General features: G+C 38.2%; 1 protein-coding gene across 1 annotated transcript; it reads left to right on the plus strand.

The window, feature by feature from the left end:
• The first annotated feature begins 1,543 nt into the window (after window positions 1–1,543).
• Window positions 1,544–17,599, plus strand: LOC129105855 (ubiquinol-cytochrome-c reductase complex assembly factor 1). The gene is made up of 9 exons (XM_054617070.1): window positions 1,544–1,723; window positions 4,561–4,668; window positions 6,771–6,878; window positions 7,955–8,027; window positions 9,994–10,051; window positions 10,170–10,278; window positions 14,497–14,574; window positions 14,674–14,787; window positions 16,755–17,599. The coding sequence occupies exons 1-9, from the start codon at window positions 1,628–1,630 to the stop codon at window positions 16,887–16,889; spliced, it is 879 nt and encodes a 292-aa protein (XP_054473045.1). The 5' UTR covers window positions 1,544–1,627; the 3' UTR covers window positions 16,890–17,599.
• The last annotated feature ends 8,443 nt before the right edge of the window (window positions 17,600–26,042 follow it).

Here is a 26,042-nt window from a genome sequence, read left to right on the forward strand (position 1 = left end):
ATTTAATGTTTTATTCTCTTTATTTAATTTTTCATTTTCTTTATTTAATGTTTCATTATCTTTACATTCTCTTTATTTAATCTTTTATTCTCTTTATTTAATTTTTCATTATCTTCATTTAATGTTTTATTCTCTTTATTTAATGTTTTATTTTCTTTATTTAATGTTTTAATCTCTTTATTTAATGTTTTATTCTCTTTATTTAATGTTTTATTTTCTTTATTTAATGTTTTAATCTCTTTATTTAATGTTTTATTCTCTTTATTTAATGTCTTATTTTCTTTATTTAGTGTTTATTTTCTTTATTTTATTTTCTTATTTATTTATAAATTCAATAACTTTATTGAGACATTTGTTCATACATATAAAATACATTCTCTCGCAGCTGCTCTATTCCCATGTTCTACTGACTGACAGCCTTGAGTGTTCAGTCCGCGTCGTCTACGGTGGCCGTGATGCTGCTGCGGTGCGGTTTTGTAGTTTACTAAGTCTACTAAACATGTTGACAGAGCGCCGTGTACCACACAAAACCGCTTCCAGGTCAGTAACACAACCAGGATTAATCCATATATAAAGCGCTCCGGATTATAAGGCGCACTGTCGTTTTTGAGAAAATTAAAGGCTTTTAAGTGCGCGTTATAGTGCGGAAAATACGGTATATAGTATTATATTATATTATATTATATTATATTATATTATATTATATTATATTATATTATATAGCATTATATTATATTATATTATATTATATTATATATATTATATTATATTATATTATATTATATTATATTATATTTTATTATATTATATATTATATTATATTATATAGTATTATATTATATTATATTATATTATATATATTATATATATTATATTATATTACATTATATTATATTTTATTATATTATATAGTATTATATTATATTATATTATATAGTATTATATCATATTACATTATATTATATTACATTATATTATATTATATTATATTATATTATATTATAGTATAGTGTATTATATTATATTATATAGTATTATATTATATAATATTATATTATATTATATATATTATATTATATCATATATATAGTATTATATTGTATTATATTATATTATATTATATAGTATTATATTAAATTATATTATATTCTATTATATTACATTATATTATATTATATAGTATTATATTATATTACATTACATTATATTATATTATATAGTATTATATTATATTATATTATATATTATATTATATTATATTATATATATTATATTATATTATATTATATAGTATTATATTATATAATATTATATTATATTATATTATATTATATTATATTATATTATATTATATTATATTATATTATATTATATAGTATTATATTATATTATATTATATATATATTATATTATATATTATATTATATTATATTATATTATATTATATTATATTATATTATATTATATTATATTATATTATATTATATTATATTATAATCTCCAGGCGGAACCTTTTCTCCGCTGAGCGTGTGTTTCTCTCCGGACAGGTTTCTCTGCGGACAGGTCCGTTGACATTGCTGAAGGAGGAACTGTTGTTACTCAACCTGAAGCTCGTCCGGACGGAGACATGTACCTGCGGCCCGCCGCCAGAGCCGTCACCGGGACGACCAGAGCCGTCACCGGGGCGACCAGAGCCGTCACCGGGACGACCAGAGCCGGGAAGGTAAGGAGCGAACGTTAGCCTAGCATGCTAACCCAACGTTAGCCTAGCATGCTAACCCAACATGCTGCATAAACACACAAACACACACACAGATATACACACACACACACACACACACACACACACACACACACACACACACACACACACAGAGACACACACACACACAGACAGACAGACAGACACACACACAGACACACACACACACACAGATACACACACACAGACAGACACACAGACACACACACACACACACACACACACACACACACACACAGATACACACACACACACAGACACACAGACACACACACACACACACACACAGATACACACACACACACACACAGACACACAGAGACACACAGATACACACACACACACACAGATACACACACACACACAGACAGACACACAGAGACACACAGATACACACACACACAGATACACACACACACACACACACACACAGAGACACACACACAGATACACACACACACAGACACACACACAGACAGACAGACACACACACACACACAGATACACACACAGATACACACAGACACAGACACTCACAGACACACACACAGACACACACACACACACACACACACACAGACACACACACAGACAGACAGACACACACACACACAGAGACACACACACAGACAGACACACACACACACACACACACAGACAGACACACACACACACACTGACAGACACACTGACACACAGACACACACAAACAGACACACAGACAGACACACACAGACACACACACAGACACACTGTACTGTTTAATGTTTTATTGTTGTTATTGTTGTTGTTGTTGTTATTAAACACAGCACCGCTCACTCTCAGACGTGTTAGCTTAAAGAGATTAACTGCTCACCTGTGAGGTCAGCTGGTCTGTGCAGGTGAGCAGTTATCTGACCTCCAGAGAGGCTCACGAGGCTCTGATTATACAGTATTATATTATATTATACAATATTATATTATATTATACAATATTATATTATATTATACAATATTATAGTATATTATATTATACAGTATTATATTATACAATATTATATTATATTATACAATATTATATTATATTATATTATACAGTATTATATTATATTATACAGTATTATATTATACAGTATTATATTATATTATATTATACAGTATTATATTATACAATATTATATTATATTATATTATATTATATTAGTATTATATTATATTATATTATACAGTATTATATTAGTATTATATTATACAGTATTATATTATATTATACAGTATTATATTATATTATATTATATTATATTATATAGTATTATATTATATTATACAGTATTATATTATACAGTATTATATTATATTATACAGTATTATATTATATTATACAGTATTATATTATATTATACAGTATTATATTTATATATTATATTATATTATTATATTATACAGTATTATATTATATTATACAATATTATATGATATTATACAATATTACATTATATTATATTATATTATACAATATTATATGATATTATACAATATTACATTATATTATATTATATAATATTAAAACTTACAAGGGAAAAAATATTATACAATATTATATTATATTATACAATATTACATTATATTATATTATACAAGAAAACATTCCCAGCCCTGAAGATAGTCAGTGTATAATCGTACGAAACAGAGTAAAGAGGAAAATCCATCACCGGAGAAGCTCCAACAGCACAATGAGTGAAGAATTGCTTAAGAAATTACTTGAATAGGTTATTAAAATATATTTTTTACTATTCGTTTCAACTCCAGTTCTTAGTTCAATCCCAAATGAAAAGGTGTATTTTTCATTTGCAGCCATTATGTGTCTTAATGTCTGAAACCGAAGAAACATCTGGATTATTTTATCATTATTTTTAGCAAAGTATTAGTTTGGTTTAGTGAATGAATTGTTAAACACAACCTTTGAGCTCTTGAAGCAATACAGTCGTTATGTAAAAAAACAAAAACGTTGCAGTTATTAATATATACCCTTAAGTCTTCATTAATGCTAATATGAACAATAAAGTTAATCAAACTGTTTCTCCACATTGATGCAAACATCAAATAAACATCTAAAGCTGCTTTAATTCAGCCCTGCAGTCATTTGCAGCTCTGACCACAACGCTTTAATACACTTATATATTACATTGAGAGTATAAACTGTTTGGCAACAGCTTATATTGTTTAAAAAATGTATTTTCTTGCTAAATAAGGCTGCAACTACTTATTTTAATCTGTTCATTATATCTTTGATTAATCAAATAATATAAAATAAAATATAAAAAACTGCATTTGATGTCTTTAAATGTCTTGTTTGGTCCTAAATTATTCAATTAACATTAATATGAGACGGTGAAAACGGCAAATCCTCACATTTCAGAACCTGGAAGAATTAAATATTTCGCATTTTTGCTTTGAATGATTCGATCGTTTGTCTAATCGACGAATCGATTAATCCTCTCATCATTGCAGCTGTAATGCCTTTGATAAAATATTGTTTATGAAATGTAAGCTGTAGTTTATAATTTCTTTATTTTTACATGTGAGCATATTTGTTTATAGTTTGACTGTTCTCATTTGACTTTTAAATCTTACAACACTGCAGCAGATGTCATAGAGTCGTTGTAGAAACATCCCTGATCCAACAGCCTCTCAATGTTTCACTACTACTGTTTATTAAACTTGATACAAGTTTGGTAGCTTATGAAACTGATTTACTGACATATATGCCTGTTATTTTTGTCGTTTAAATGTCTCGCTCCCTCTCCCTCTCCGTCCAGGTTTTACATCAAGAAGCCGGTTTCTCCAGAGCTTTAGCAGCTTGCCAACTGGCCCGAGTCTCCTCTCCATGTTTGACACCATGTCGGACGCTGCACATCACCACACAGGTAACAAGACCAACACCCTTACAGAGAAAGAGATTTAATAAAACAGATGTATAGGCTGAAGAGACGGTTTAATGGAACAAGTCATACATTTACTCTCCATACATGCAAATATTCTTTGACATGTTGTGTGACAGTATGAATGTAGCCCAACTTTTAGCAATAAACAAGTTTCTCTGGCTCCCCTCCAATTAGATGGGAAATGAAAAAGATTTTTTCCTTCAAAAGCTGCATTCTCTCTCCTGTCCACCAGGGGGCGACTCCTCTGGTTGTATAGAAGTCTATGAGAAAATGACTCTACTTCTCTCTTGATTTATTCCCTCAGTAAACATTGTAAACATGAGTTTATGGTCTCAATCTCTAGTTTCAAGTCTTCTTCAATACAGCATGATGTTCATTTAGTAAATGATGCTCCATTTAGAGTCAAACAGACCATAAAGCAGGGGATGCTTTAGGGCGGGGCTTCAAAACATCCACAAACCAATGGGCAACGTCACGACGACCACGTCCACTTCTTATTTACAGTCTATGGTTACTAACCAGAGTTTCAAAGTAAAAGAAGACGTTTACGTTGAGGACAAGTCGGAGGTTTTTCTTATCGTCCGTAGCTCTTCATCTAACGCTCCCTATAATATTTTAACGCAGCGACAAATATATTGCATTTTTACTACGGAAATGATTCATTAGTAATAACCCCTTCAGATGTACCAGCTCAACGTCAGCTTTGTTATCCAAGCACAATTAGACACAACATTTAACAAAAAACGAAAATAACAAGAGAATTTAATTATAATGTCATATAATTATTATTATTAAATTAATTAAACTATACCAAATAAGACAGAAAACAAACAACAAAAATAAAGAATAAATATGAAATATTATATTTATGTCGATGAAGGGTAACTTGGGTCGGCGTGGCAATAACACAACTGTCAGGACATGAAGACAGCGCTCGGCTTAGAATAGGTCCGTGTATTCATTTAGTGAGCAGCTGCACGCGCTCAGTAAAGGCCACGTTCCCCAGGTGTGTCCACATACTGTAGGCCATGTGTGTGTGTGTGTGTCAGTGTGTGTGTGTGTGTGTGTGTGTGTGTGTGTGTGTGTGTGTCAGTGTGTGTGTCAGTGTGTGTGTGTCAGTGAAACTGAATGTGCTGTTGATTGAATGAGGATCAGACAGTAACAACACGGAGAATATCAAACCTGTTTAAAGGCCTTTACACAGCGGGGGCGTTTGTTTTATGCAATTAATTCCCAGTCATGTAACGCAAGTTTTTTTTTTCATAACAAGGTTGTTTTTTTTGAGCTTCTACATTATAAAAGCATCGACCAGTCACGTTGTGCGGAACGGACATATTCATAAACATACACTATAGTGTACAACAACATGGAGGCTCTGTAGTCCGAACAAAGACGGCAAACTTTATTACTCCTTACAACCTTGACAAAAGCAGTGAAGACCACATCCACTCCTTGTTTTCAAAATAAAAGCCCAAGACCAGAGGGAACTCTAATTCACTCCGAGCATTTCACTAAAAGGAAACTCAATAAAATATCTTAAAATAGTTAAGACTATTCCACAGTTTACCTCAGACAGACTGCCAGACGTTGGTCCTCTTCCTGCATGAATCTATTCAAACCTCTTATCGAAGAAGTGCTGCCACTGTAGCTGCTTGTATTTAATAAAGTTGAGGCTTTAACGCACCGGCGGCGTGAACGTTTCTGACTCTCTCTTTATTGTGAGAGGTCAGAACAGAAGGAGTTGATCTGTTCTGTGCTGCCTTTGTCGAGGCTGAAAGGAGTAATAAAGTTTGTCGTCTTGGTTCGGACTACGGAGCCTCCATGCTGCTGTTTCATAAACAACTCCACCCGTTCCCTGCAACCTGATTGGTTGATGCCTTTATATTAAAAACCGACACCTTCTGTGTGAATGTCCTCCTGACAAAAGCAACAGTTACAAATATATTGATGTAAGAATAAATCTTAGAACAAACGCCTTTCATCTCATCCCTCATCGTCCCTCCTCCTCTCTTTTCTCTCCCACACTTCTTCTCCTCTGTTGCCTCCTCTTCCTCACCGTTTTCTTTCCACATCTCGTCCGTCAGCTCTGCAACGTGAAGGAGACGCGTCAGCACACGGAGGAGGAGGTCGGAGCCTTCACCAAGCTCATCGAGGCCATGGGCTTCACCGGACCGCTCAAATACAACAAATGGGTGAGTGACGACGGGGAGGGGGGGAGCATGAAGGAAAGGGAGGGAACGAAGAGGAAACGTTAGGAAGAGGTGATGAACAAGAGAGGGGTGGATCGATGGAGGAGAGTTCAGTAAGATTTGAGCCTGAGGAAGTCAAAGAAGACAAAGAAATGACAAACAGAGGTTCAGTTCAGTAACATTATGATGCGTTCAGGCTCTGTTCAGTGAAAATGATGCGTTCACATGTAATCTGTAAAATGTAGCGTTGGTGATGTTTTCACATTAATATAAAATAGATATTAGAGATGAATTATGATGTTTAACTTCCTAACACTAGCTCTAAGGTTATAATACATAATTATAACAACCTTTAGTTCCTTATCATTTGAATTGTTTGTTTCTTTATTAAAAATACACTTTAAATTACTATAACAAAGTAAAAGTATAACATTTAGTATTTTTGATCATTTACTGACTCCAGAGCGTTGAAATGATTTTTGGGACGGTGGAAAAAGAAAATAAATAGTCTGGATCCTTGTAGACCAGCTGCTATAATCAAATAACAAAGAGATATGTATCTGACCACATGGATCATTAATGATCAGCAATTAGTATCGGGGAAAAACTCCACTAGTAACTAAATATTAAGCTGATGTCAAGAAACACAAACTTCAGACTTCACTGCTCTAAATGTGCTGAAAGCATTTTAGGATTCTTTTTAAACGTGTGGGCTCAGAGACTGATCTGTGCAGAGTGAAGCGTGGAAATGTTTCACAACAATAACAGCTGCACCTTTACCCTTATTTAACCTGTCGGATGAGTAGAAACATGTCAGCTGCAACAACCCGGGGGGGGGGAACATCGAGGAAGGAAGGCAAGAATCAGGGAGAGACTGTGGTTTAATAATCAGGGGCTCGTTATTTATAGAAAAATACATAATCATGTAATTAATTCTCACGTATTCCCAACATCAAAAGGAAGGTGTTAAATGTCAGAGATCTGCTGTCACTCAGGTTTATCTGTGTTAGAGGACAGTTATGAGACTTGAAACTTCTGTTAAAGATGTTTATGATGTTACTTTTTTTTTGTCTTCACAGAAAATTAAGATTGCTGCCTTGCGCATGTACACATGCTGTGTAGAGAGAATCAACTACGACGACTTCTTTGACAGTAAGTGTTGAGTCGCTCAGACCAGGAAACGGATAAACAAGTTAACCAACTGAACCACAAGCAGATTTGTGGCCTTGTTCTTTACTGCAATATAAAAGTCCCGAAGAGAGAACTGAAACATCTCTTTAGTGCAGAATAACACAGTTATAATGACATAAATCATTAGCAAGAAAACAATGCAGGTTGAATATCTTTGATCATTTATTTTACAAAAATTGGGAAACAACGGAATCTTTATATACAACATAACAAGTGTTACCAAAAACAGAAACCCCACGTGCTGAATTCATAAAACATTTTACATTTTTACAAACTTTCATCAATACTCTGTGTTCAGTTCAGTCAACGTTTCACAGATTGTTTGTCACATGACTGTTGGTCTCAGATGAATCAATCATAACTTCATAGTTACACTGAGGAGCTCAGAATTCAATGTTTTTTTTCAGAATCTTGTTAAAGCAAACAGTTTATTTCAGGCGATATTTTAAACGGGACATTTGACTTTCATTTCATTGTTTTTTCTGATGGAAGCGTTCATAACACATGATGTATTCATGGACCGTCGGAAAGATGAAAATATATTTCTGTTCAGCTTCTGGCTCTGATAAACGGCGATTTTAAAAAAAAGAAAACATACTTTTTAAACCTGCTGCGGATGTTTCCGGTTCAGTGGGTTAACCGTACACACACACACACACACACACACACACACACACACACACACACACACACACACACACACACACACACACATTTAGCACGCTAAAAGCAAACGATGTGATTTGAGACTCAACAATAAATAAGTGTCAGTTTATCTTTCTTATGTCGTAAGAGAAAGGTATCTGATCTTCCTCTTCCTGCATTTGATTGGTTGAAGTCATTTAAGCTGTGCCATCTAGTTCCCAAAACCTGCTCAGATCAGCCCTAAATGTCTTCGTTGTTCTGTTTCCTTGGTGTTTAAAGACATTTGGAGCAGTTTGGAGACATTGAACATAACATATCTGGAGAGAGCTAAATATAAAAAACTGAAAGCAGCCAACATGAATACTGAAGTGAGTTATTTCACCGTCAGCAGAGTGGAAACAATATCTTTAAAAAATATGATGAAAGTTTGAATAAAGGGGATTAAAATCTCTCTGATAATACTGAATACACACGCTGAGAAAAGCTGGAAAATCATTTATTTAAAATGGCACACGCCGAGTTCAGGGTCCCGATCCAAACCCTGAACATTGAGGCGTTGTTGAAGTCGTCCCGGTCCAAAAGGAGACACATTTATTTGACACTTTACTAGCTGGCACACAGAGACCAACACACTCACTGATATTACTCACACTCACTTGGAGGCCTTGCTGCTTTTTAAAACCTGTTATTATGGCAAAGGCCAGCTTGTGTATGTTCAGTCTGCAGCGTCTTCTGATTGGTTCAGAGATTTGGGGAGTGTTTAGAGGACATGATGCTAAAGGACCGCAACTAATGATTGTTTTTATTAGTTTTAGCCTGACGATTATGAAAATAGTTGCAGATTGTTTCCTGTCAAATCAAATTTAAAGTATTCAGGCTCGTATTTCCTCTCTCCACGTTTAGGAGCTTTTACTGCTGCATCGTTTTCCACATCGACGGAAGACGATGCAGCAGAGGAGCGTTAGCTAGCTTCCCTCTTATACGATGATATTTTGTTTTTGGCTGTGCTTGAATTCCTATGTTTTTTTATTTGTGTGAAGTCTTGAGCACATTTAGATATAAAAAATAACAAGCTTTGTAAATTACTCCCAGAATTTTTTTTTTTTTTTTTTTTAATTTAATCTAAGAATTTGACAATACCTCCACCACCCACTAGAGGGTGCTCTGACACCCACCAGTGGTTTAGAACAGCTGGTCTAATCAAGCCGTGGATCAATAGTTGCAGCTCTTAAAACTATATAAATGTGTTTTAACGCCTGATATCGCTGTGTGTTTGTTTCAGAGTGCTCCCTCCCCGACACACTCAACTCTTGGTTCTTGGTAGCACAGCTGCATGTGTGGTGAGTCACACACACACACACACACACACACACACACACACACACACACACACACACACGTGTGTATATATATATATATATTTGTTTCCTGGTCTTATTCCACTGTTTCCTCCGGTAGGATGTGTTTGGTGCGGATGCGTCAGGAGGGCAGAGAAGGAAAGTACATGTGCCGTTACATCGTCCACTCCATGTGGGAGGACGTAGAGCAGAGGAGCAAGATCATGGGGGTGAGTTCAGTGTGTGTGTGTGTGTGTGTGTGTGTGTGTGTGTGTGTGTGTGTGTGTGTGTGTGTGTGTGTGTGTGTGTGTGTGTGTGTGTGTGTGTGTGTGTGTGTGTGTGTGTGTGTGTGTGTGTGTGTACTCATTTAGAACCAGGTTTAGGGGTTCATATGTGGAGCTTCGTGGTAATCAGTCGGATCACTAAACAGGATTAAACCCACAAGATCATATAACCGTTCTTCCACCATAAACACATACTGTACATGCGTGACATAACACCCTGATGCACCGCATGCCAACGACCAGCGTCTCCTAAACATAGCACCCGTCATGTGACGTCTGTATGCCAGTAACATGTGACAAGAATCACCCTCAGTGTCTACAGATACGAGGTGACGAGAGGAGAACAGGTTTTCTTGTTCAGACAATTTTAGAGTCTGAAATAATTCATTTTATACCAATATTTATTGATCTACTAGAATTCCCTTTCAAGTTGAGTCAACTGAGGCTAAGGATGGGCGATATGTCAGTGTTATTGACATCTTTATTGACTAGATATGATCTTCTATTTTGGATGTAATGTGACGTTGTGTTCTCCTGGTTTTGAAAGCAGCATTACAATAAAGTGATGTAACTTTCTGAACTGAACAGACAGTTCTAGCTGTGTTATTATTTACCTTTACCCGCTTAGTCCCTGATCAGATTTTGCAGCTTGGGGCGTCTTTTAGAGTGTTTGTTTGCTGCTTTTGCGTCTTTGAGCGCCTCACGTTTTTACAGGATGGCCCTGAACGCCTCGAATTCAACTCGAAAGGCAGAAACGCTCCTGATGTGATTAGTGTTGTTTTTTTCCCCATATCTTTAACACAGCAGGAGGATAATTAGTGCGATAGATTTTTCGGTAGGTAGCGAACAGCTCATGTTGTTTGTGATGAGCTAACGTTAACACTCATTATTTGGTTGCTTAGCAACATTAAGAATAAAGAAGAAGCAGTAATCTGCAAGAAAGCAATAAAAAGCAGTGTGGTGCTCCTCATGGTTTCCACCTGCAGATCGTCAGAGCTTTAATATTTATATCCAAGTAGATTATTCATCAATAAATCACATTGTGTATATATTTTGTAAAACCACCAATAGTCAACCCAGCGACCGTCGCAATATCGAGGTACTTGGTAAAACAATTTCATTGTGGATTAATCAGCTGATGTTTCTCTCGACTAATCGACAGATCAGTTTGTCTATAAAACATTAGAAAACTGTGAACAATGATCTGGTTGAGACTTGAAATGTCTTATTTAGACCGAAAGTCAGTTTACGATTAAACTAAATACAGAAAACGTATGAATTTAAATAAAGTTTTCTAATGATCAGCTTGAGAATAAATCATGAAAACCAACATAGGACAAAATGACAAAGACACGTACGTACATTCTGCTACAGCGTTCTGTATTAATATATAATTACTTCACACAGAACCGCCTGTTAAACACGAGTGTGACTGGTTATTTTCAGCGTCTCGGTTCCAGCCGTCTGATTGGTCTACGTGCTCCCCGTTCTCTGTCGAGTGGAACCGAGCTGGTTCTCTGCCCGACAACAACGTCATTCTGCTGAATAAATATTCATTATTTCTGAAACATTTCCGCTTTGGACTGATGCAACAGCGCATTAAGTTTAATCCGTGCCGTTGCACGCTGCATAGGATGCAGGTTTTTGTTTATTTAAAGTTTCACGTCAGCATAATTGTGCCAACGGTTCTCGAGCAGAGAGTGAAGCCGGATCCCCCGGAGAGCGAGCCTGGCCGCGGTCACCGTGTCCACAGAGTTGTTCCTCTATTCTTTCTCAGTGGAGCAGCTCCAGGAAGTGTCGCTCATTGACATCACAGACTTAAGTCTTGGCTTTCAGAGAGACGTTCTCATGCTCAGATTCTACTGGAATTAACTCAGAGTTCATGAGGGGGAAAAACACTGTGGTGACTTGTGTTTTTGTGTTTGACGCATTCAGATGAGTGTACTGAGCCAGAATATTGAAGTTGCCTGAACAGTTTATGCTCTCAACTATCAAAGATGATAGAAAGTGAACTTAGTATTTTGTGATAAATTAAGGTTAAAATCAGTGATTCCCAGAAGCCACAGTCCAGGTATTTGTCCCATCATTAGTTCATACTGAACTGAATGGACCATAAAGCAGGGGATGCTTTAGGGCGGGGCTACACACTGATTGACAGGTCGACACCAGAGACGTATACGCCGTCTCTACGTCACTCCTCCTCAGTCCATATATGGTCACTTCCTGTTCTGTTAAAATGAGAAAGACCTGAACAAGTCATTTTTAAAGCCTTTAGCGTCCATTTGACTTTTTACTGTGAATTTAAAGAAATAGTAAGAGCTTTTGTAAATGTGTATTTATAATTTTTATTTATAAACGATATGAACAGAAATAAGTTTTGAATCTCTTATTGGATCCATTTGTCTTAAACTTTGAATATTAATGAAAGTAACACAAGTTTAAAAAAGATTTTTGTTAATCACAACTCTCATAAAAAAACTATAAGCGGGGAAGATTATTGATTACAGTTGTCTGCTGAAATTATTAAACTGTAGATGTAGTTTGGTTTTAGGGTCAAAAGGTCAAGTTTTCCCCTCTGCACTTAATCCACGTCGCTTATATTAACTGTTAAAACCAGATCGAATTATCCACAAAGTTAATTAAGCTTCACATGATGGAGGTCTGAAGTTTTATTTATTTTGTGTTTAGTGACAGAAAGAGGTCATGGATGAAAAGTGTGTGTGTGTGTGTGTGTGTGTGTGTGTGTGTGTGTGTGTGTGTGTGTGTGTGTGTGTGTGTGTGTGTGTGTGTGTGTGTGTGTGTGTGTGTGTGTGTGTGTGTGTGTGTGTGTGTGTGTGTGTGTGTGTGTGTGTGTTGTGTGTTTTCACAGCTGCGTATGTGAACTTTAGCCAGCATGTGTACATACACATGCGTGTTTCCGTACATGTTGGCACAAGCCCGCACACGTGACTGAGAGGTAAGAGATCGATCTGACCTCAACTCAAACTGTTATTTATTTTTAGATCCATTCTGATCCAAACACCTGGTCACAGTCCAACACGTTCATCTTCAGGAAACAACAAATGGAATGAATATGAAACACAGTCAGACAGAACCACCACAGAGAAAGTAAACGTTAAAAATAACAACAGAAATGGAGAGCGAAAGAACATTTTAGAAAGAAAAGGTCACTTCTGTTCATTGGTTGCAAAAAAACAAGATGGCGGCGGCCAAAAAGCAGAACTAGAAGCTTCAAAACATCAGTCACCAAACCAACGAGTGACGTCACAACAACTACGTCCACTTCTTATGAAACAGTTTCTGCCTCTGACCTTCTCTGAAGGACAAGTGACTCAGCAAAGACCTGAACACGGATTTCTTTATGGACACAATCGTGGTTCGGATCAAACAACTTTTTCTGTTTTTGGAAAGCATGTTTTATGAAAACACAGAGTGTGTGTGTGTGCGTGTGCGTGTGCGTGTGCGTGTGTGTGTTCCTTCTCCAGCTCTACATCAGCAGCACATGTATTTTTACAACACACACAGAACCAGGAGCAGTGATTGGAGCGGCTCTTAGGTTTCATGCTAATTGTGTTAAGCAGCAGTAAAAACATTGGTCATTCTCTCCATGTTTCATAATTACTGCAGCAGATCCATCAGATTCTACTTTGGGTTTTTTTGCAGCGTCGTTGTGCAGAAATACACTTTTACATTTTACATTTAAGATAATTTCATTTTTCTCCTGACGACTTCTCATGACTGTTTTAATCTCGTTGTGAAATCTGAACCCGTTCTCTGCTGCCACACTGGAGAACCAGACCCTCTGAACCAGGATTCTCTGACCCTGCAAACACTTCGACAACATGCGATTCTTCTGCTGAACTACTTCAGATTTTTCCGTCACTGTTAAAAAATATATATATATTCTGTTTACGCAACCTCTGCTGTTGAACATCAGCGTGTTAGCTTTGTTATTGTGCACGTTAGCATTAAGAACAGCCTCACAGAGCTGCTAGCATGACAGCTGACTTTTCTTTTAATGAACTCTCTGCTATGATCGTAGTTTGAATGTGGGCTGATCCGTTATTCATCCAAACCACAGACGCTCAGAAGAAGAAGAAGGTGAAAACTTGAAGGTTGTTATGTGTAAACTCTGTTTAACGTTCATTTCTTTGTCTCTGACAGATCGATGCCAGCCACAGGAAGGAAGGAATGAAAGCGATGACGGAGACGTTTTACGCTGCCATATTTGGATACGATGAGGTGAGTGACAGTTGGTTTTTTCACGACAAAAACACAGAGTCTCTCGTATTGATAACGCATGGTCAGTAACGTGGCGATCGCTGGTGTTTGTGTCCGTAGGGAATCCTGTCCGATGACAGCGTTCTGGCTGCAGCTCTGTGGAGAAACCTGTTCAACTGTGAGTGTGAAGACCCCAACCAGCTGGAGCTCATGGTGGGATACGTACGCAAACAGGTGTGTTCATGTTTGTCTGTGTTCTCCGCCCATGAGGTTAAACACCACAGAGACTGCCCTCTGGTGGCGCCTGCTGGAAGCAGCATTGTAGAAAGCAGAGCCTTTGTATTTATGACGGAGTAGAAAATCATCTGGGTTTCTAAATACATAAAAATATGTTTTCAATAGTGCGTAAAAGAGAATGTTGTGTTTTTGTTTGCTTAGAATGAGCCCTTCATATCTCCTCGACAGTTGGCTGCAATCTGCAACCTCACCACTAGATGTCACTAACTCCTACACACTGTCCCTTTAAGAATAATAAAGAGAAAGCACCAATCTTCTCTCTGAAGGTCTGGTTTACTGATGGAGGTCAGAAAGAGGACCAGGACTAAGCTGAGACTGATTCAGGACCAGATAAAGCTCCTCACAGTGTCTTTAAGTTTAGATCGCCCTCCTGGTCCTGGTCCATATTAGACCACATGTTAACCGTCGGTATCCGGAGTAATTGCGTTGCGCTACAACCCGACACTCTGTTCTCCCCCTTTCCGCCTCACCCACCCCTCTCTGAGCACTTTCCCTTACCCCGCTAACCTCCTCACCTCCCCCTTCTCCCTCCCCTCTGTATATTTTCTTTCCCTCCGTGAGATTGAAAACACTCTTTCAGAAACACCTGCAGGCCTCCAGGACCTCCTCCTCCTCCTCCTCTTCCTCCTCCTCCTCCTCCTCTCTCCTTTAACTCCCCCTTTCTTTCATCCCGTCTCCACAGATTTCTGTTTCACTGTTTGCATCTCTGCTCCTTTTTTACTTTTTAATATTCACCTCTCTCCTCCAACTTCTGCTGCATCTTCTCTTTTCTTTTACTCTCCTGAGCACCAAAGCTATTTCACACACACACACACACACACACACACACACACACACACAATGCAGGTGTGTCAAAGGTCATGGAGGACGTGTCTAACTCAATCAGCCAGTGTGGTTTCCTTCGCTGCAGTTTGGAGTCTTACGTCAGAAAACAAACAAATGACACTCCACAGTGAGAGTAAACAGGTTTGTCAGGTTAACTGTCGCGGTGCCAAACACACACACACACACACACACACACACACACACACACACATATATGTCACGGACATTCGCAGAGTTGAACAAAAACACAGAGAAACATCCATATTTTAAAATGAAAGTCCCATTCCTCGGCTCTGGTGGCAGAAAAACATTTGTTCTTTAACTGCGTTTGATTTATTGATTTGAAGATCGGCTTAGCGGTGCTGCTAACGTTACTAGCTCTCCTCCTGTTAGCCGTTAGCGGTGCTGCTAACGTTACTAGCTCTCCTCCTGTTAGCCGTTAGCGGTGCTGCTAACGTTACTAGCTCTCCTCCTGTTAGCCGTTAGCGGTGCTGCTAACGTTACTAGCTCTCCTCCTGTTAGCCGTTAGCGGTGCTGCTAACGTTACTAGCTCTCCTGTTGGTTTAAACACAGATTGGTTGTTTATAATGTAACATTATCAGAGAGCAGAGACTAGAAAACATTAATGAAGTCCTGATCTCATATTTTACTGAATATTGGAGGAGAACGATCTTCAATAAAACTTTTATTTCACACTGATGGTTAACGTTAAACTGTGTCAATAATCTGAGAGGGATCAGCACGGATCACTGATCGACAACGGCCCGTTACACTACTAGTGTTTGCATTATTCTTGGATCAATTTGTAATATCTTTATGTGAGAGATGATGTCACAGATGAGCTCTAGACTGAACGTCCACCAGCTGAATCTCTCCTTTATGCTTTCTGTTCTCACTGTTTCTAAACTCTAACCCGGTCGTTCCGGGCTCAGTGGGTGTTTGAAACACCAACATCTACTCAACCTTTTCTTATTGTTGTTTTAAAAGTCTAAAAGTGTCTCAATGAGGATTTTACAAGAAGAAGGTGAAGATGCTGTTCCTCTGCTAACGTCTAAAGGTGAACTTCCTGTCCTGTGCAGATGCAGTACATCGACGCTCTGGACGGGGACGACATGATTCTGACCGGAGAGGTGAATTGGCGCCCTCTGCTGGAGGAGAACGCTCAGAGCATCCTGAAGGTGGCCTCGCCCACGTACAACGACACGGGGCTGTGAGACCAGGACTCCCGCTTCCTCTGACCTCTGACCTCTGTGTCTTTTCTTCCTCTCTCTCCTGATCATGTACCCCCCCCCTCTTCTGTCACGAAAGGAGGGATTATAGATCTGTTGCTGTAGCTTTCTCACCCACTTTCCTTTCACCTCCTCGTTCCTCCTCGGTTTCTGGACGCTCAGTATAGACAGTCAGGAATTATCTTTCTCACACACACACACACACACACACACACACACACACACACACACACACACACACACATCAGCAAACCAACCAAGGAAACGACGATGCATCATCATCCTCCTCCTCCTCCATCGCTCTCCTGTCGGTTTTGAGAGCCGCTGCCGCTTCCTCTCTGCAAACTCTCCAGCAGTGGAGGGAAAAACAAACTCTGTATTTATATATTTTTTCTTCTATGAATGCCACGCTGTATTTATAAAGTATTTTGTATACCTCCATGTTTACACGCTTCCCCCTGCAGAGGCGTTGGCTAAGACTTCTGTCACCAAACGGGTGGAGTCAGGTGACGTGATGATAATAATGCTTCTCATAAACGAATAAAGACCCTCCTCCCCTCCTCTCTCTGTCCCTCGATGCTCTCAGACCCCGACAGGAAGCCGAGCTCTCCAAGACGTCGTCACTGCAATTTAAAAAAACGAGTTTTTTGTTTTGTTTTGTTTTGTTTTTAAAAAAGTGAATAAATAAAATGTTATCTGGATGTATTAAACTATCGAGCCTTGTGTTTGTGACCAGAAGGGACAAAAAAAGCTGCTCTGCTGTGACGCTTGTTAGCCTAGCTTGCTAACTTCCTCTTTCCAGTTGAAATGCAAAGTTAATAAGACCTTAATTATCCAGTGTCTGAAGCGCTAACGCTACTTCACCAAAGCTACATGGTCTAATTGGAAAAAGTAGGAAAAAAAGCATGTTTCCGACTAAATTTATTGCAAATTTGAAGAAAACTGGCAAAAGAAAATGTTAAATAATGCATTGTTTTGCAATCCTCTTCTGATGTGTGAATAAGAGTATATTTATTGATGAGATAAAAAGCTGGTAGAGCTAATTGGTGCCATTAAACCACTGCAGAAGAAGAAGAAGACGTGAAAGAGCTCCAGTCGAAATGATGAAAAACCGTCCGGAGAACATGATGGAAAAATGATCTTTGTGTTCTTTTCATGAATTAATGTGAGGAAGGTTACAGCCTCCTCATCACTCCACGCATACATTAGATTTATTCACTTAGTCCCGTTCATTATACATCTTCACTGCAGGGTTTTTATGTGCAAATTGAAAATGGGGTGAAAACGTCCAATAGCTGCAGTATGATATCTTACAGTTTAGAGAATTCACTCTTCAGTTTGACTTCAGTGTTTTGTTTGTATATTTTCACAATAAGAGCATGGACATCTCGTCATTTTCAGACAGAAAATACAGTTGTGTCTTGAAATTAAAGACATTATTTTTAATGTTAATGTTTAATTTAGTTTAGCTCTGAGCCTTGAACACAATACATGGGAGGAACAAACTGGAGCTGCAGAACCTGTGTGTTGGTTAGAACATAATGATATTTAACATGTGAACCTCTTCACAGTCTCTGTTCGGCCCTCAGAGCAGTAAATGTACACAAACCCTCTTGATGCTAGAAAAAGATTTAGTTTATGTGCAAAAAGCACCAGGATGTACTTCATTCGGTCACATTTCGCAGTATGAATCCAGCATGCTTTTCTGAATATTCTGACCCACAATCCTTTGCACAGCAGATATATGAGCACCAGGTTCAAGGTGCCAAGTTATGAGGAAGAAGTATGTACCAATTGAACTTTGTTATGGCAGCTGCAGAGTTGACTAAAAGTAAAAAATAAAATGTGACTTTCAGGGACTAATATTTCACTCAAACCATAATTAATTGTTTTTTAATCTAAATTGTAACTGTAATTATATAAAATAAGTTTTAGGAGGTGATGAATGCACATTAAACTGATTCCACTTCCTCTCAAACACTCTGCTTTAAGCCTGCAGAGGGCGCCACGCTCCACCTTTTATCATGACGCAGCATCTGCAAGACTTTTTAAATATTTCTCTTCTTATATTATTACTTTTAACATGTGCTGCTCAGCCCACACACACTTTTACAACATTGATTCAAAGGAGATTTAATGAATGTGACAGTGAGGGTCTCTCCGTCTCCATGACGACACACATGATCTCCATTCAACTCATCACCAGTGATTATACAGGTGGGACTTCTTAAAGGAAGAGAATGCAAACTTGTATTTTTCACTTTATATTTTAAATTAACTTATGTTACTTTGTAGAGATGCTACAAACTCATATAATCTGTTTATTAGTGTGAAAAAACAACATTTCAGTGTTTTATCGTAACAAGGCAGGATTTGTTGTCTGGGTTTTTCTATTTTCAGAAGTTCCTCTTTAACTTTTCCAACTGACTGATGTAACAATCTGTCGTTTGCAGCTCGTGGAAACATTTTCCCACAAAGTCTGGAGCTGAACTTGTGAAAATGACACAAATGTTGGGTTTCTCTCTCCGCCTCAGTGATTCTCACTCTCTGACCTTCGTCTGTGGCTCCTCTCCATCGACCGTTACTAACGGCCAGGCAGCAGAAAGAGGAAGTGATGTCAGACTTAGTCATCTCTCCGTTAGACAGAGATGTCAGAGAGGATCTACTTTGTGTTCTGTTCCACTCCTCTCTTCTGTCCTCTCACCTCCTTCCTTGTCTTCTGTCTTCATTCTCCAATTAAACTGTCATCTCTTATATTTATATTTACTAACTGATATGAGGACACAAACATGTGCAGTCTTCTTTGTTTACGTCTCCGGTTTCCCCTTTTAATGCCATGTTTAACGTCACATTGCTATGAATTGTGGGTAATTCCCCCGGGCAAAGTCTGCAGAAATGCAGGCCCAATCCTAAATCTCCACACCCGCGGACTTTGATGCGTCTTTGAGTCTCTCTCTTCGACATTTTGAGCCCTTTATGAACATTTTCCATAAGTCTAATTTCTGCAGACTTTGCCCAAGGGAATTACCCACAATTCATAGCAATGTGACCTTAAACACGGAGTTACCAGTGGAAGCATGGAGACGTAAAAAAAACAAGTTAAACAAAGAGGACGCTCAAACATTTACCAGGTGGTGTCAGATGAGCCCCTGAGGGTTCAGGGTTCAAGGTTTAAGGACGCAGATTCACAGAACAAGTTCATAAAGAGCTCAAAATATGTGAGAGAAACACTCGACGGTTTGAGAGTGAAACAGAACTAAACTCTCACGGACTTTTGCGGGAAGGAGAATCAGAGTCTGTGATTCTGTGAGGGTGTAGATTAGGATTGGGCCTTAGATGTAGCTGCTGCACCTCAGATCAGATCAGCCTCCTCCCTTCATTCATCGCTAACTCAACAAGCTGCAGCCTGTGAGGCAGCTGATGCTCCTCCTGCTCCTGTTCTGGATCTCAGCGACTGCAGTTTAGTTTAGAATCAGTCGGTTTCTGCAGGTGTGTGAGCATTACAGATGTTCTTCAATCAGACTTCAATCAGTGCAGCTGTGTGGGTTGTGCAATATTAAAAACCTTTAACTGACACAATCAGCAGCTAAATATACATCTGCACTCTGAACACTTTCATGTGCATTCACACAGAGAGAGGATGCTTTGAAGTGTGTTGGCACATTGTCGTCTAAACTTGAGACACAGATGGACTTGAAGTGTGCAAGTCTCTTTAATAGTTTGTGAGACAGAAGCTTCCAAATCAGCATCACATAATTAGTTTCAGATTATTCAAGGGCTTTTTTCTCTGACAAGACGACTTAATTTTGTCTATTTTACTCTAAAGCGTCGTGAAAAGAGGATATTTAGTGGATCAACCTGCTGACTATTGTATCCGCTCATAAAGGAAACCAGTTTTTCCAGAGCGCCGGTGTTATTCTCAGCCTCATTCTGTCCCAGTTCGTCCTGCGTCTGACCTGCCTCGGCTACAGATCAGGTTTAGTCCCATCAGAATACCAATTAATACTCATACAGTCGTGTGCACACAAACATGTGAGCACAAGCCCATGTGTTTAATCAGCAGGTATATTTATATATTCATTCATACACAAGCAGAGTCTTTGCAGACGATGATCTGTTGTTGCTAATAACGATAGAAATCACTGTTGATGTGAAACTTAAGTCCCGTTAATTATCAGTGACTGTATGAAAAACTGGAACTGAGGTATCTGAATATTAATAATCAAAGACATCGCCCTTAAGTATTTACGCCCATATGAAAGTGACACACCCCTTACATTACAATGCATTTCATTAACGTCTTACATGTGCTGCACAGAGAAACCTGGAAGGCGTTTAAACGTGATTGTGCATCAAAAGTTGTTAGTCAGCTGATCTTTGGTAATACCTGACCAACAACGTACTAATGACTAATACCCTCACCTGAAAAACAACTGGACCAAATGTATTTAAATCATTCTATGAATCATTCGTGCAACAACAAAATAACTCAGTTTAACAAACTCCCAGCTCTGTGACATGCCCATAATCATGATGCTAACATGTTTAGCAGGTATAATGTTGTACCATCGTAGCTCAGCATTTTAGCATGCTAATGCAAATTAGCACTAAACACAAAGTATGAGTTTTTGTTATTATTATTTGAGCTCAAAGCATCAGAAATGACATTTAAACATGATTAAGAGCCGTGGTGCTTTGAGCTAAATGCCAACACTAGCATGCTAACATACTCAAAGACAATGTTAACATGCTGATCTTTAGCAGGTTTACCCTTCGACACATTGTGCAGCCGAGGCCGATGGGAATATCATACGCTGAGCAGCTATTTAGTCACTTATCTAAATTATCATAAACTCAGAGAGTCACACAAACTCACATACGTCAACCTCACAGTGGTGCTAAAGCAGAAGTCAGAGGAACACCAACATATTTAAGATTCATCCTCTGGGGATCATGAATGTCTGTTCAAAATTTCATGACACTCCAATCAATATTAGTATAAATATTTACCTCAAAACCCAAACTGTCATTAGTGGGAGAGAGCAAAGTTAAAATCATTAGGATTAATCATCTGGGAACCATGAATGTCTCTATAAAATGTTATGCTAATTCAACCAGTAGATGTCAGAAACAACAGCTTTTCACTTATTAAGTTAAAGCTTTGATTGGCTGGTGGTGCTACAGAAAAAGAAAATCTGATACAATTCATCCTCTGGGGATCTTGAATGTCTGTATCAAAGCAATCCATCCAGAAGTTTTTGAGATATTCACTCAAATACAACCCCATAAACTGACCTGACTGTGGTGCTGAAGAAAATGTCAAAGGATCCTCAAAGTCAGTTGGGTTCATCCTCTGGGGATAATGAATGTCTGTACAAAATGTCATGCCACTCCATCCAACAGTTGATATCAGATATTTCCTTCTGGACTTCAAAAATAAAACTGCTCTGCTTTGTTTGAAGAACGAAGACACTCAGTCTTCAATAAGAACTAAAAGGTTTTTTGTGCCAATTTCACGAGTTTTGCTGCGTTTATGTGTCAGGACTTAAAGTGGGTCACTAACCAGGTTTCATTATGGAGGATCCCAGGGTGACAGAGTCGGTTTGCTGACATCTGGGTCACGGAGAGACGTGACCTCTTTCACTGCTGCAGGTCAAACTTAGTTTTACTCTTCGAGCTTCGTTTGTCTGTACGGGTCGAGTACGTCAGTCAAAGATGTGAGCTAGATTTAGGCTGAATGACAGCTAAAGCTATATGATACACTTCAAATCAGCTGGATGGAGTTAGCATGTAGCATGATAGTAGTCATGTGCTCGTGTTCATTAAAGACAAACCTCCCGCAAGTTTTCATATTTTTAATGACTAGGAAAGAGATAAAAAAGTGTCAGTGATAAAATGCAGCTTTCATCAGCTTCAGTTTGATATTTTCTCTGAGATTTGATTGTTTTATTATCATATATATATATATATATATATATATATATATATATATATATATATATATATATATATATATATATATATATAAAAAATAATGCAGACTGTGCACTCAGTGTTGAGTGAGTGATGAGAGTCTTCAACAGAAGTGTGAGCTGCTGGAACATGTTTGGACGGAGTTATCGAATGCTCCAGCGGTTCATAAATCAGGAGCGTTTTGTCGCTCCAGGTGACACCTTCACACCCAAAACACTCACATTCCTCACGGGCATGAAGGAATCACTCTCTGGGAAAATGGAAAGCCGTTGGTCCTCTTCAGGGGATAATGAACCTGCACCTGAACCTGCATGAACAAGAATCCTGCAGGTCACGTGACACGTTTCTCTTTTTGCTCGTCGTCTTCCTGCATTTCTGTTTTATATTATGTCGTTTTCCCCTCATATTCATCTTCTTTGCAGGTCTCTCTTCGGTCACTCTCTATTCTCTATGCAGGGTTACGTTTGTGTGGATTCTTAGTTACGAAAAGGTTTGAAGAAGGACTGTTCCGTCCTACACGTGACCTTTTTTTTTGTGTTGGTCCTCCACTTTGGTCCAAGTAGAGGAGCAATTAATGGGAACTATGAGCATGCTAACATGCAAAACTTAAGTCACGAACATGTTAAATGTTATATCTGCATCATTGTGAGCATGTTAGCATGCTAAAGATACTATTTAGCTCAAAGCAGCACTGTGCCTATGAGCTGCTAGCATATCTGTAGACTCTTTGTCTTGTTTAAATGTCATTTTTTCACGCGTGAATTTACTCATTCAAATAATATGTAAACTTGTGTTTTCCACACAGCTACGGTCGCTCTGCAGGATGCCAACGGAGCCCAAAAGCTTGAATATGTTCCAGATGTGAGATCTGCATGTAAGAAATAATTAAGTGAATCATTCATCTGCCAAATGGCATTATAAAATATTATATGACTAAAATACAGGGTTTTATTTGACATGACAGCTGTCGGGCTAGCAGCGTTTGCTTATAGTGGCTTTAATATTCTGATCATGTTTTTTAGCTCAGTGTTTTCATAAAGCAGCTCATGACTCAGACGTCATTTTTTCCACAGAGCTCAGACCTCGTGGTTTGTGTTCAGCCTGACTCTGCCTGACTTGTTTCTGTCTTCAGTTTGCTTCCATGTATTTGTTTTGTTGCATCACCACATGTTATCTGTCCCAGTGTTTGTGATCTACTTCAAAGGTCAACTGCAGAAACCAGTGACTCAGTGGTCATCTGTAGAAAAGGCCTCCGGGTCTCCCTGCGGTCCCGTTTGATCATGGCTCGGTTGTAAAGGTGTGTTTGGTTCTTAGCTTCACACAGATGTCTTCACACGTCACAATCACGTCACAGCAATGTGCAGAGTCAGCGCAGGAATCAATGTGCTTCTTATGTGACGTGGTGGAAAGTACAGTCATGGAGTGAACCGTGTGTGAATGTCACGCTGGAGGCGAAAGCTTTTACCTGGAAAACAGTTGATGTCAGCTTATGAGACTTATGGGATGGAAATGTTGGTCAGTCCTCTAGTTTGGTCCAGACCAGACGGCAAACTCCGGTTCTGAAAAGTGAAGCCAAAGCTTTATTGCATTCTCTCTCCTGTCCACCAGGGGGCGACTCCTCTGGTTGTATAGAAGTCTATGAGAAAATGACTCTACTTCTCTCTTGATTTATTCCCTCAGTAAACATTGTAAACATGAGTTTATGGTCTCAATCTCTAGTTTCAAGTCTTCTTCAATACAGCATGATGTTCATTTAGTAAATGATGCTCCATTTAGAGTCAAACAGACCATAAAGCAGGGGATGCTTTAGGGCGGGGCTACACACTGATTGACAGGTCCACACCAGAGACGTATACGGCGTCTCTACCTCATTTCCCTTTGTCTAAATATGGTCACTTCCTGTTCACTGGTTGCCACAAAACAACAACTCGGTAAAGACCGTATTCCAATGCAGCAACGTAAAACAATGTCGTCGTATTTGTAGCAGTAATAACTTTCTGTCTGTGAGTGTTAAGAACTATTTTGGCGTCTGATAAACCTTTAAGTGCATTAATATGTAACCAAGAACAGATTTAACGACACACTTTGCATGGGTCCAGACTTTGGAATCCGCCAGTTGACTGATTTGTCTGATAGCTGACATCAAACAGTGGTTTCTTCATTAATAAGTCTCCCTGAAATGTAATATGGGATGCTCCTGAATCCAATCATGAGCCCTCGTGAGTGACTCTCTTGTGTTGCAGAGCCACACTGGAGGTTTCATAACCTCTGAGTCTGTTTGTCCCGACAGCAGATCTTCTGTGTGGTTTATTTAAATTTTAACCTTTCATTTTTGGCCTTTTCTCTTTTGTCAGAGAGAACAAACTGTCTTTTGACACTACTCGAGTCTCACAGTCTGAGGCATGAGCTGCAACCTTCAGCTGCTAACCAGCACCACTTCATCTGTGCCCTTCTGCCAGAGTGTTGGAGCTGTGGGTGGAGAGTGAAAGTCAGCTTGTGCTCGAGCTGGAGATATTAACTCCGGACTAAAGAAGTGAACGTTTCACTTTATAGATCATGAACTGTCAACGTTTTGGGAAATTTTTTACTGACTGTTAGATAAGAAAGACACTCTCCTGCTGGTTAGCTTAGCTTAGCATTAAGACCCAAACAAAACCCACCTCTCAGCACAATTACAGCTCATTGATTAACATGTCATATATTTGTTTAATCGAACAAAAACCTAAATGTAAGATAAGAGATAAGATAAGATAAGATAAGATAAGATAAGATAAGATAAGATAAGATAATCCTTTATTAGTCCCGCAGCGGGGAAATGTGCAGGCTTACAGCAGCAGAGAGTAAAGTGCACACAAGAGACATAGTAGAAGAAGACAAGATAAAAAATGAAAAATGAAAAATAAAATAAAAACAAGTATTATAAATAAGCAATAAAAAAAACAGTAGAAAAACAACAATAACTGAAATATTATATTTACAGACAGAAAAAAACTATTTTAACTATTTTTTTAACTATTATTGCACAGTGTAATGTGTAATGTATTGCACAGGTTTTTATTTATTATTGTCATGTTATTATTGTCATGTTATTATTGTCGTGTTTTTATTGTCATGTTATTGTCATGTTATTATTGTCATGTTATTATTGTCATGTTATTATTGTCA

Source organism: Anoplopoma fimbria, chromosome 17 (genome assembly GCF_027596085.1).
Source record: "Anoplopoma fimbria isolate UVic2021 breed Golden Eagle Sablefish chromosome 17, Afim_UVic_2022, whole genome shotgun sequence".
Classification (NCBI taxonomy): domain Eukaryota; kingdom Metazoa; phylum Chordata; class Actinopteri; order Perciformes; family Anoplopomatidae; genus Anoplopoma; species Anoplopoma fimbria.

Excerpts from the sequence above, each read along its gene's own strand:
- LOC129105855 (XM_054617070.1), top strand. The coding sequence starts at position 1,628 with ATGTACCTGCGGCCCGCCGCCAGAGCCGTCACCGGGACGACCAGAGCC. Across the intron at positions 8,028-9,993 it reads CTACGACGACTTCTTTGACA|AGTGCTCCCTCCCCGACACA; the intron begins GTAAGTGTTGAG and ends TGTTTGTTTCAG. Across the intron at positions 10,279-14,496 it reads AGAGGAGCAAGATCATGGGG|ATCGATGCCAGCCACAGGAA; the intron begins GTGAGTTCAGTG and ends TGTCTCTGACAG.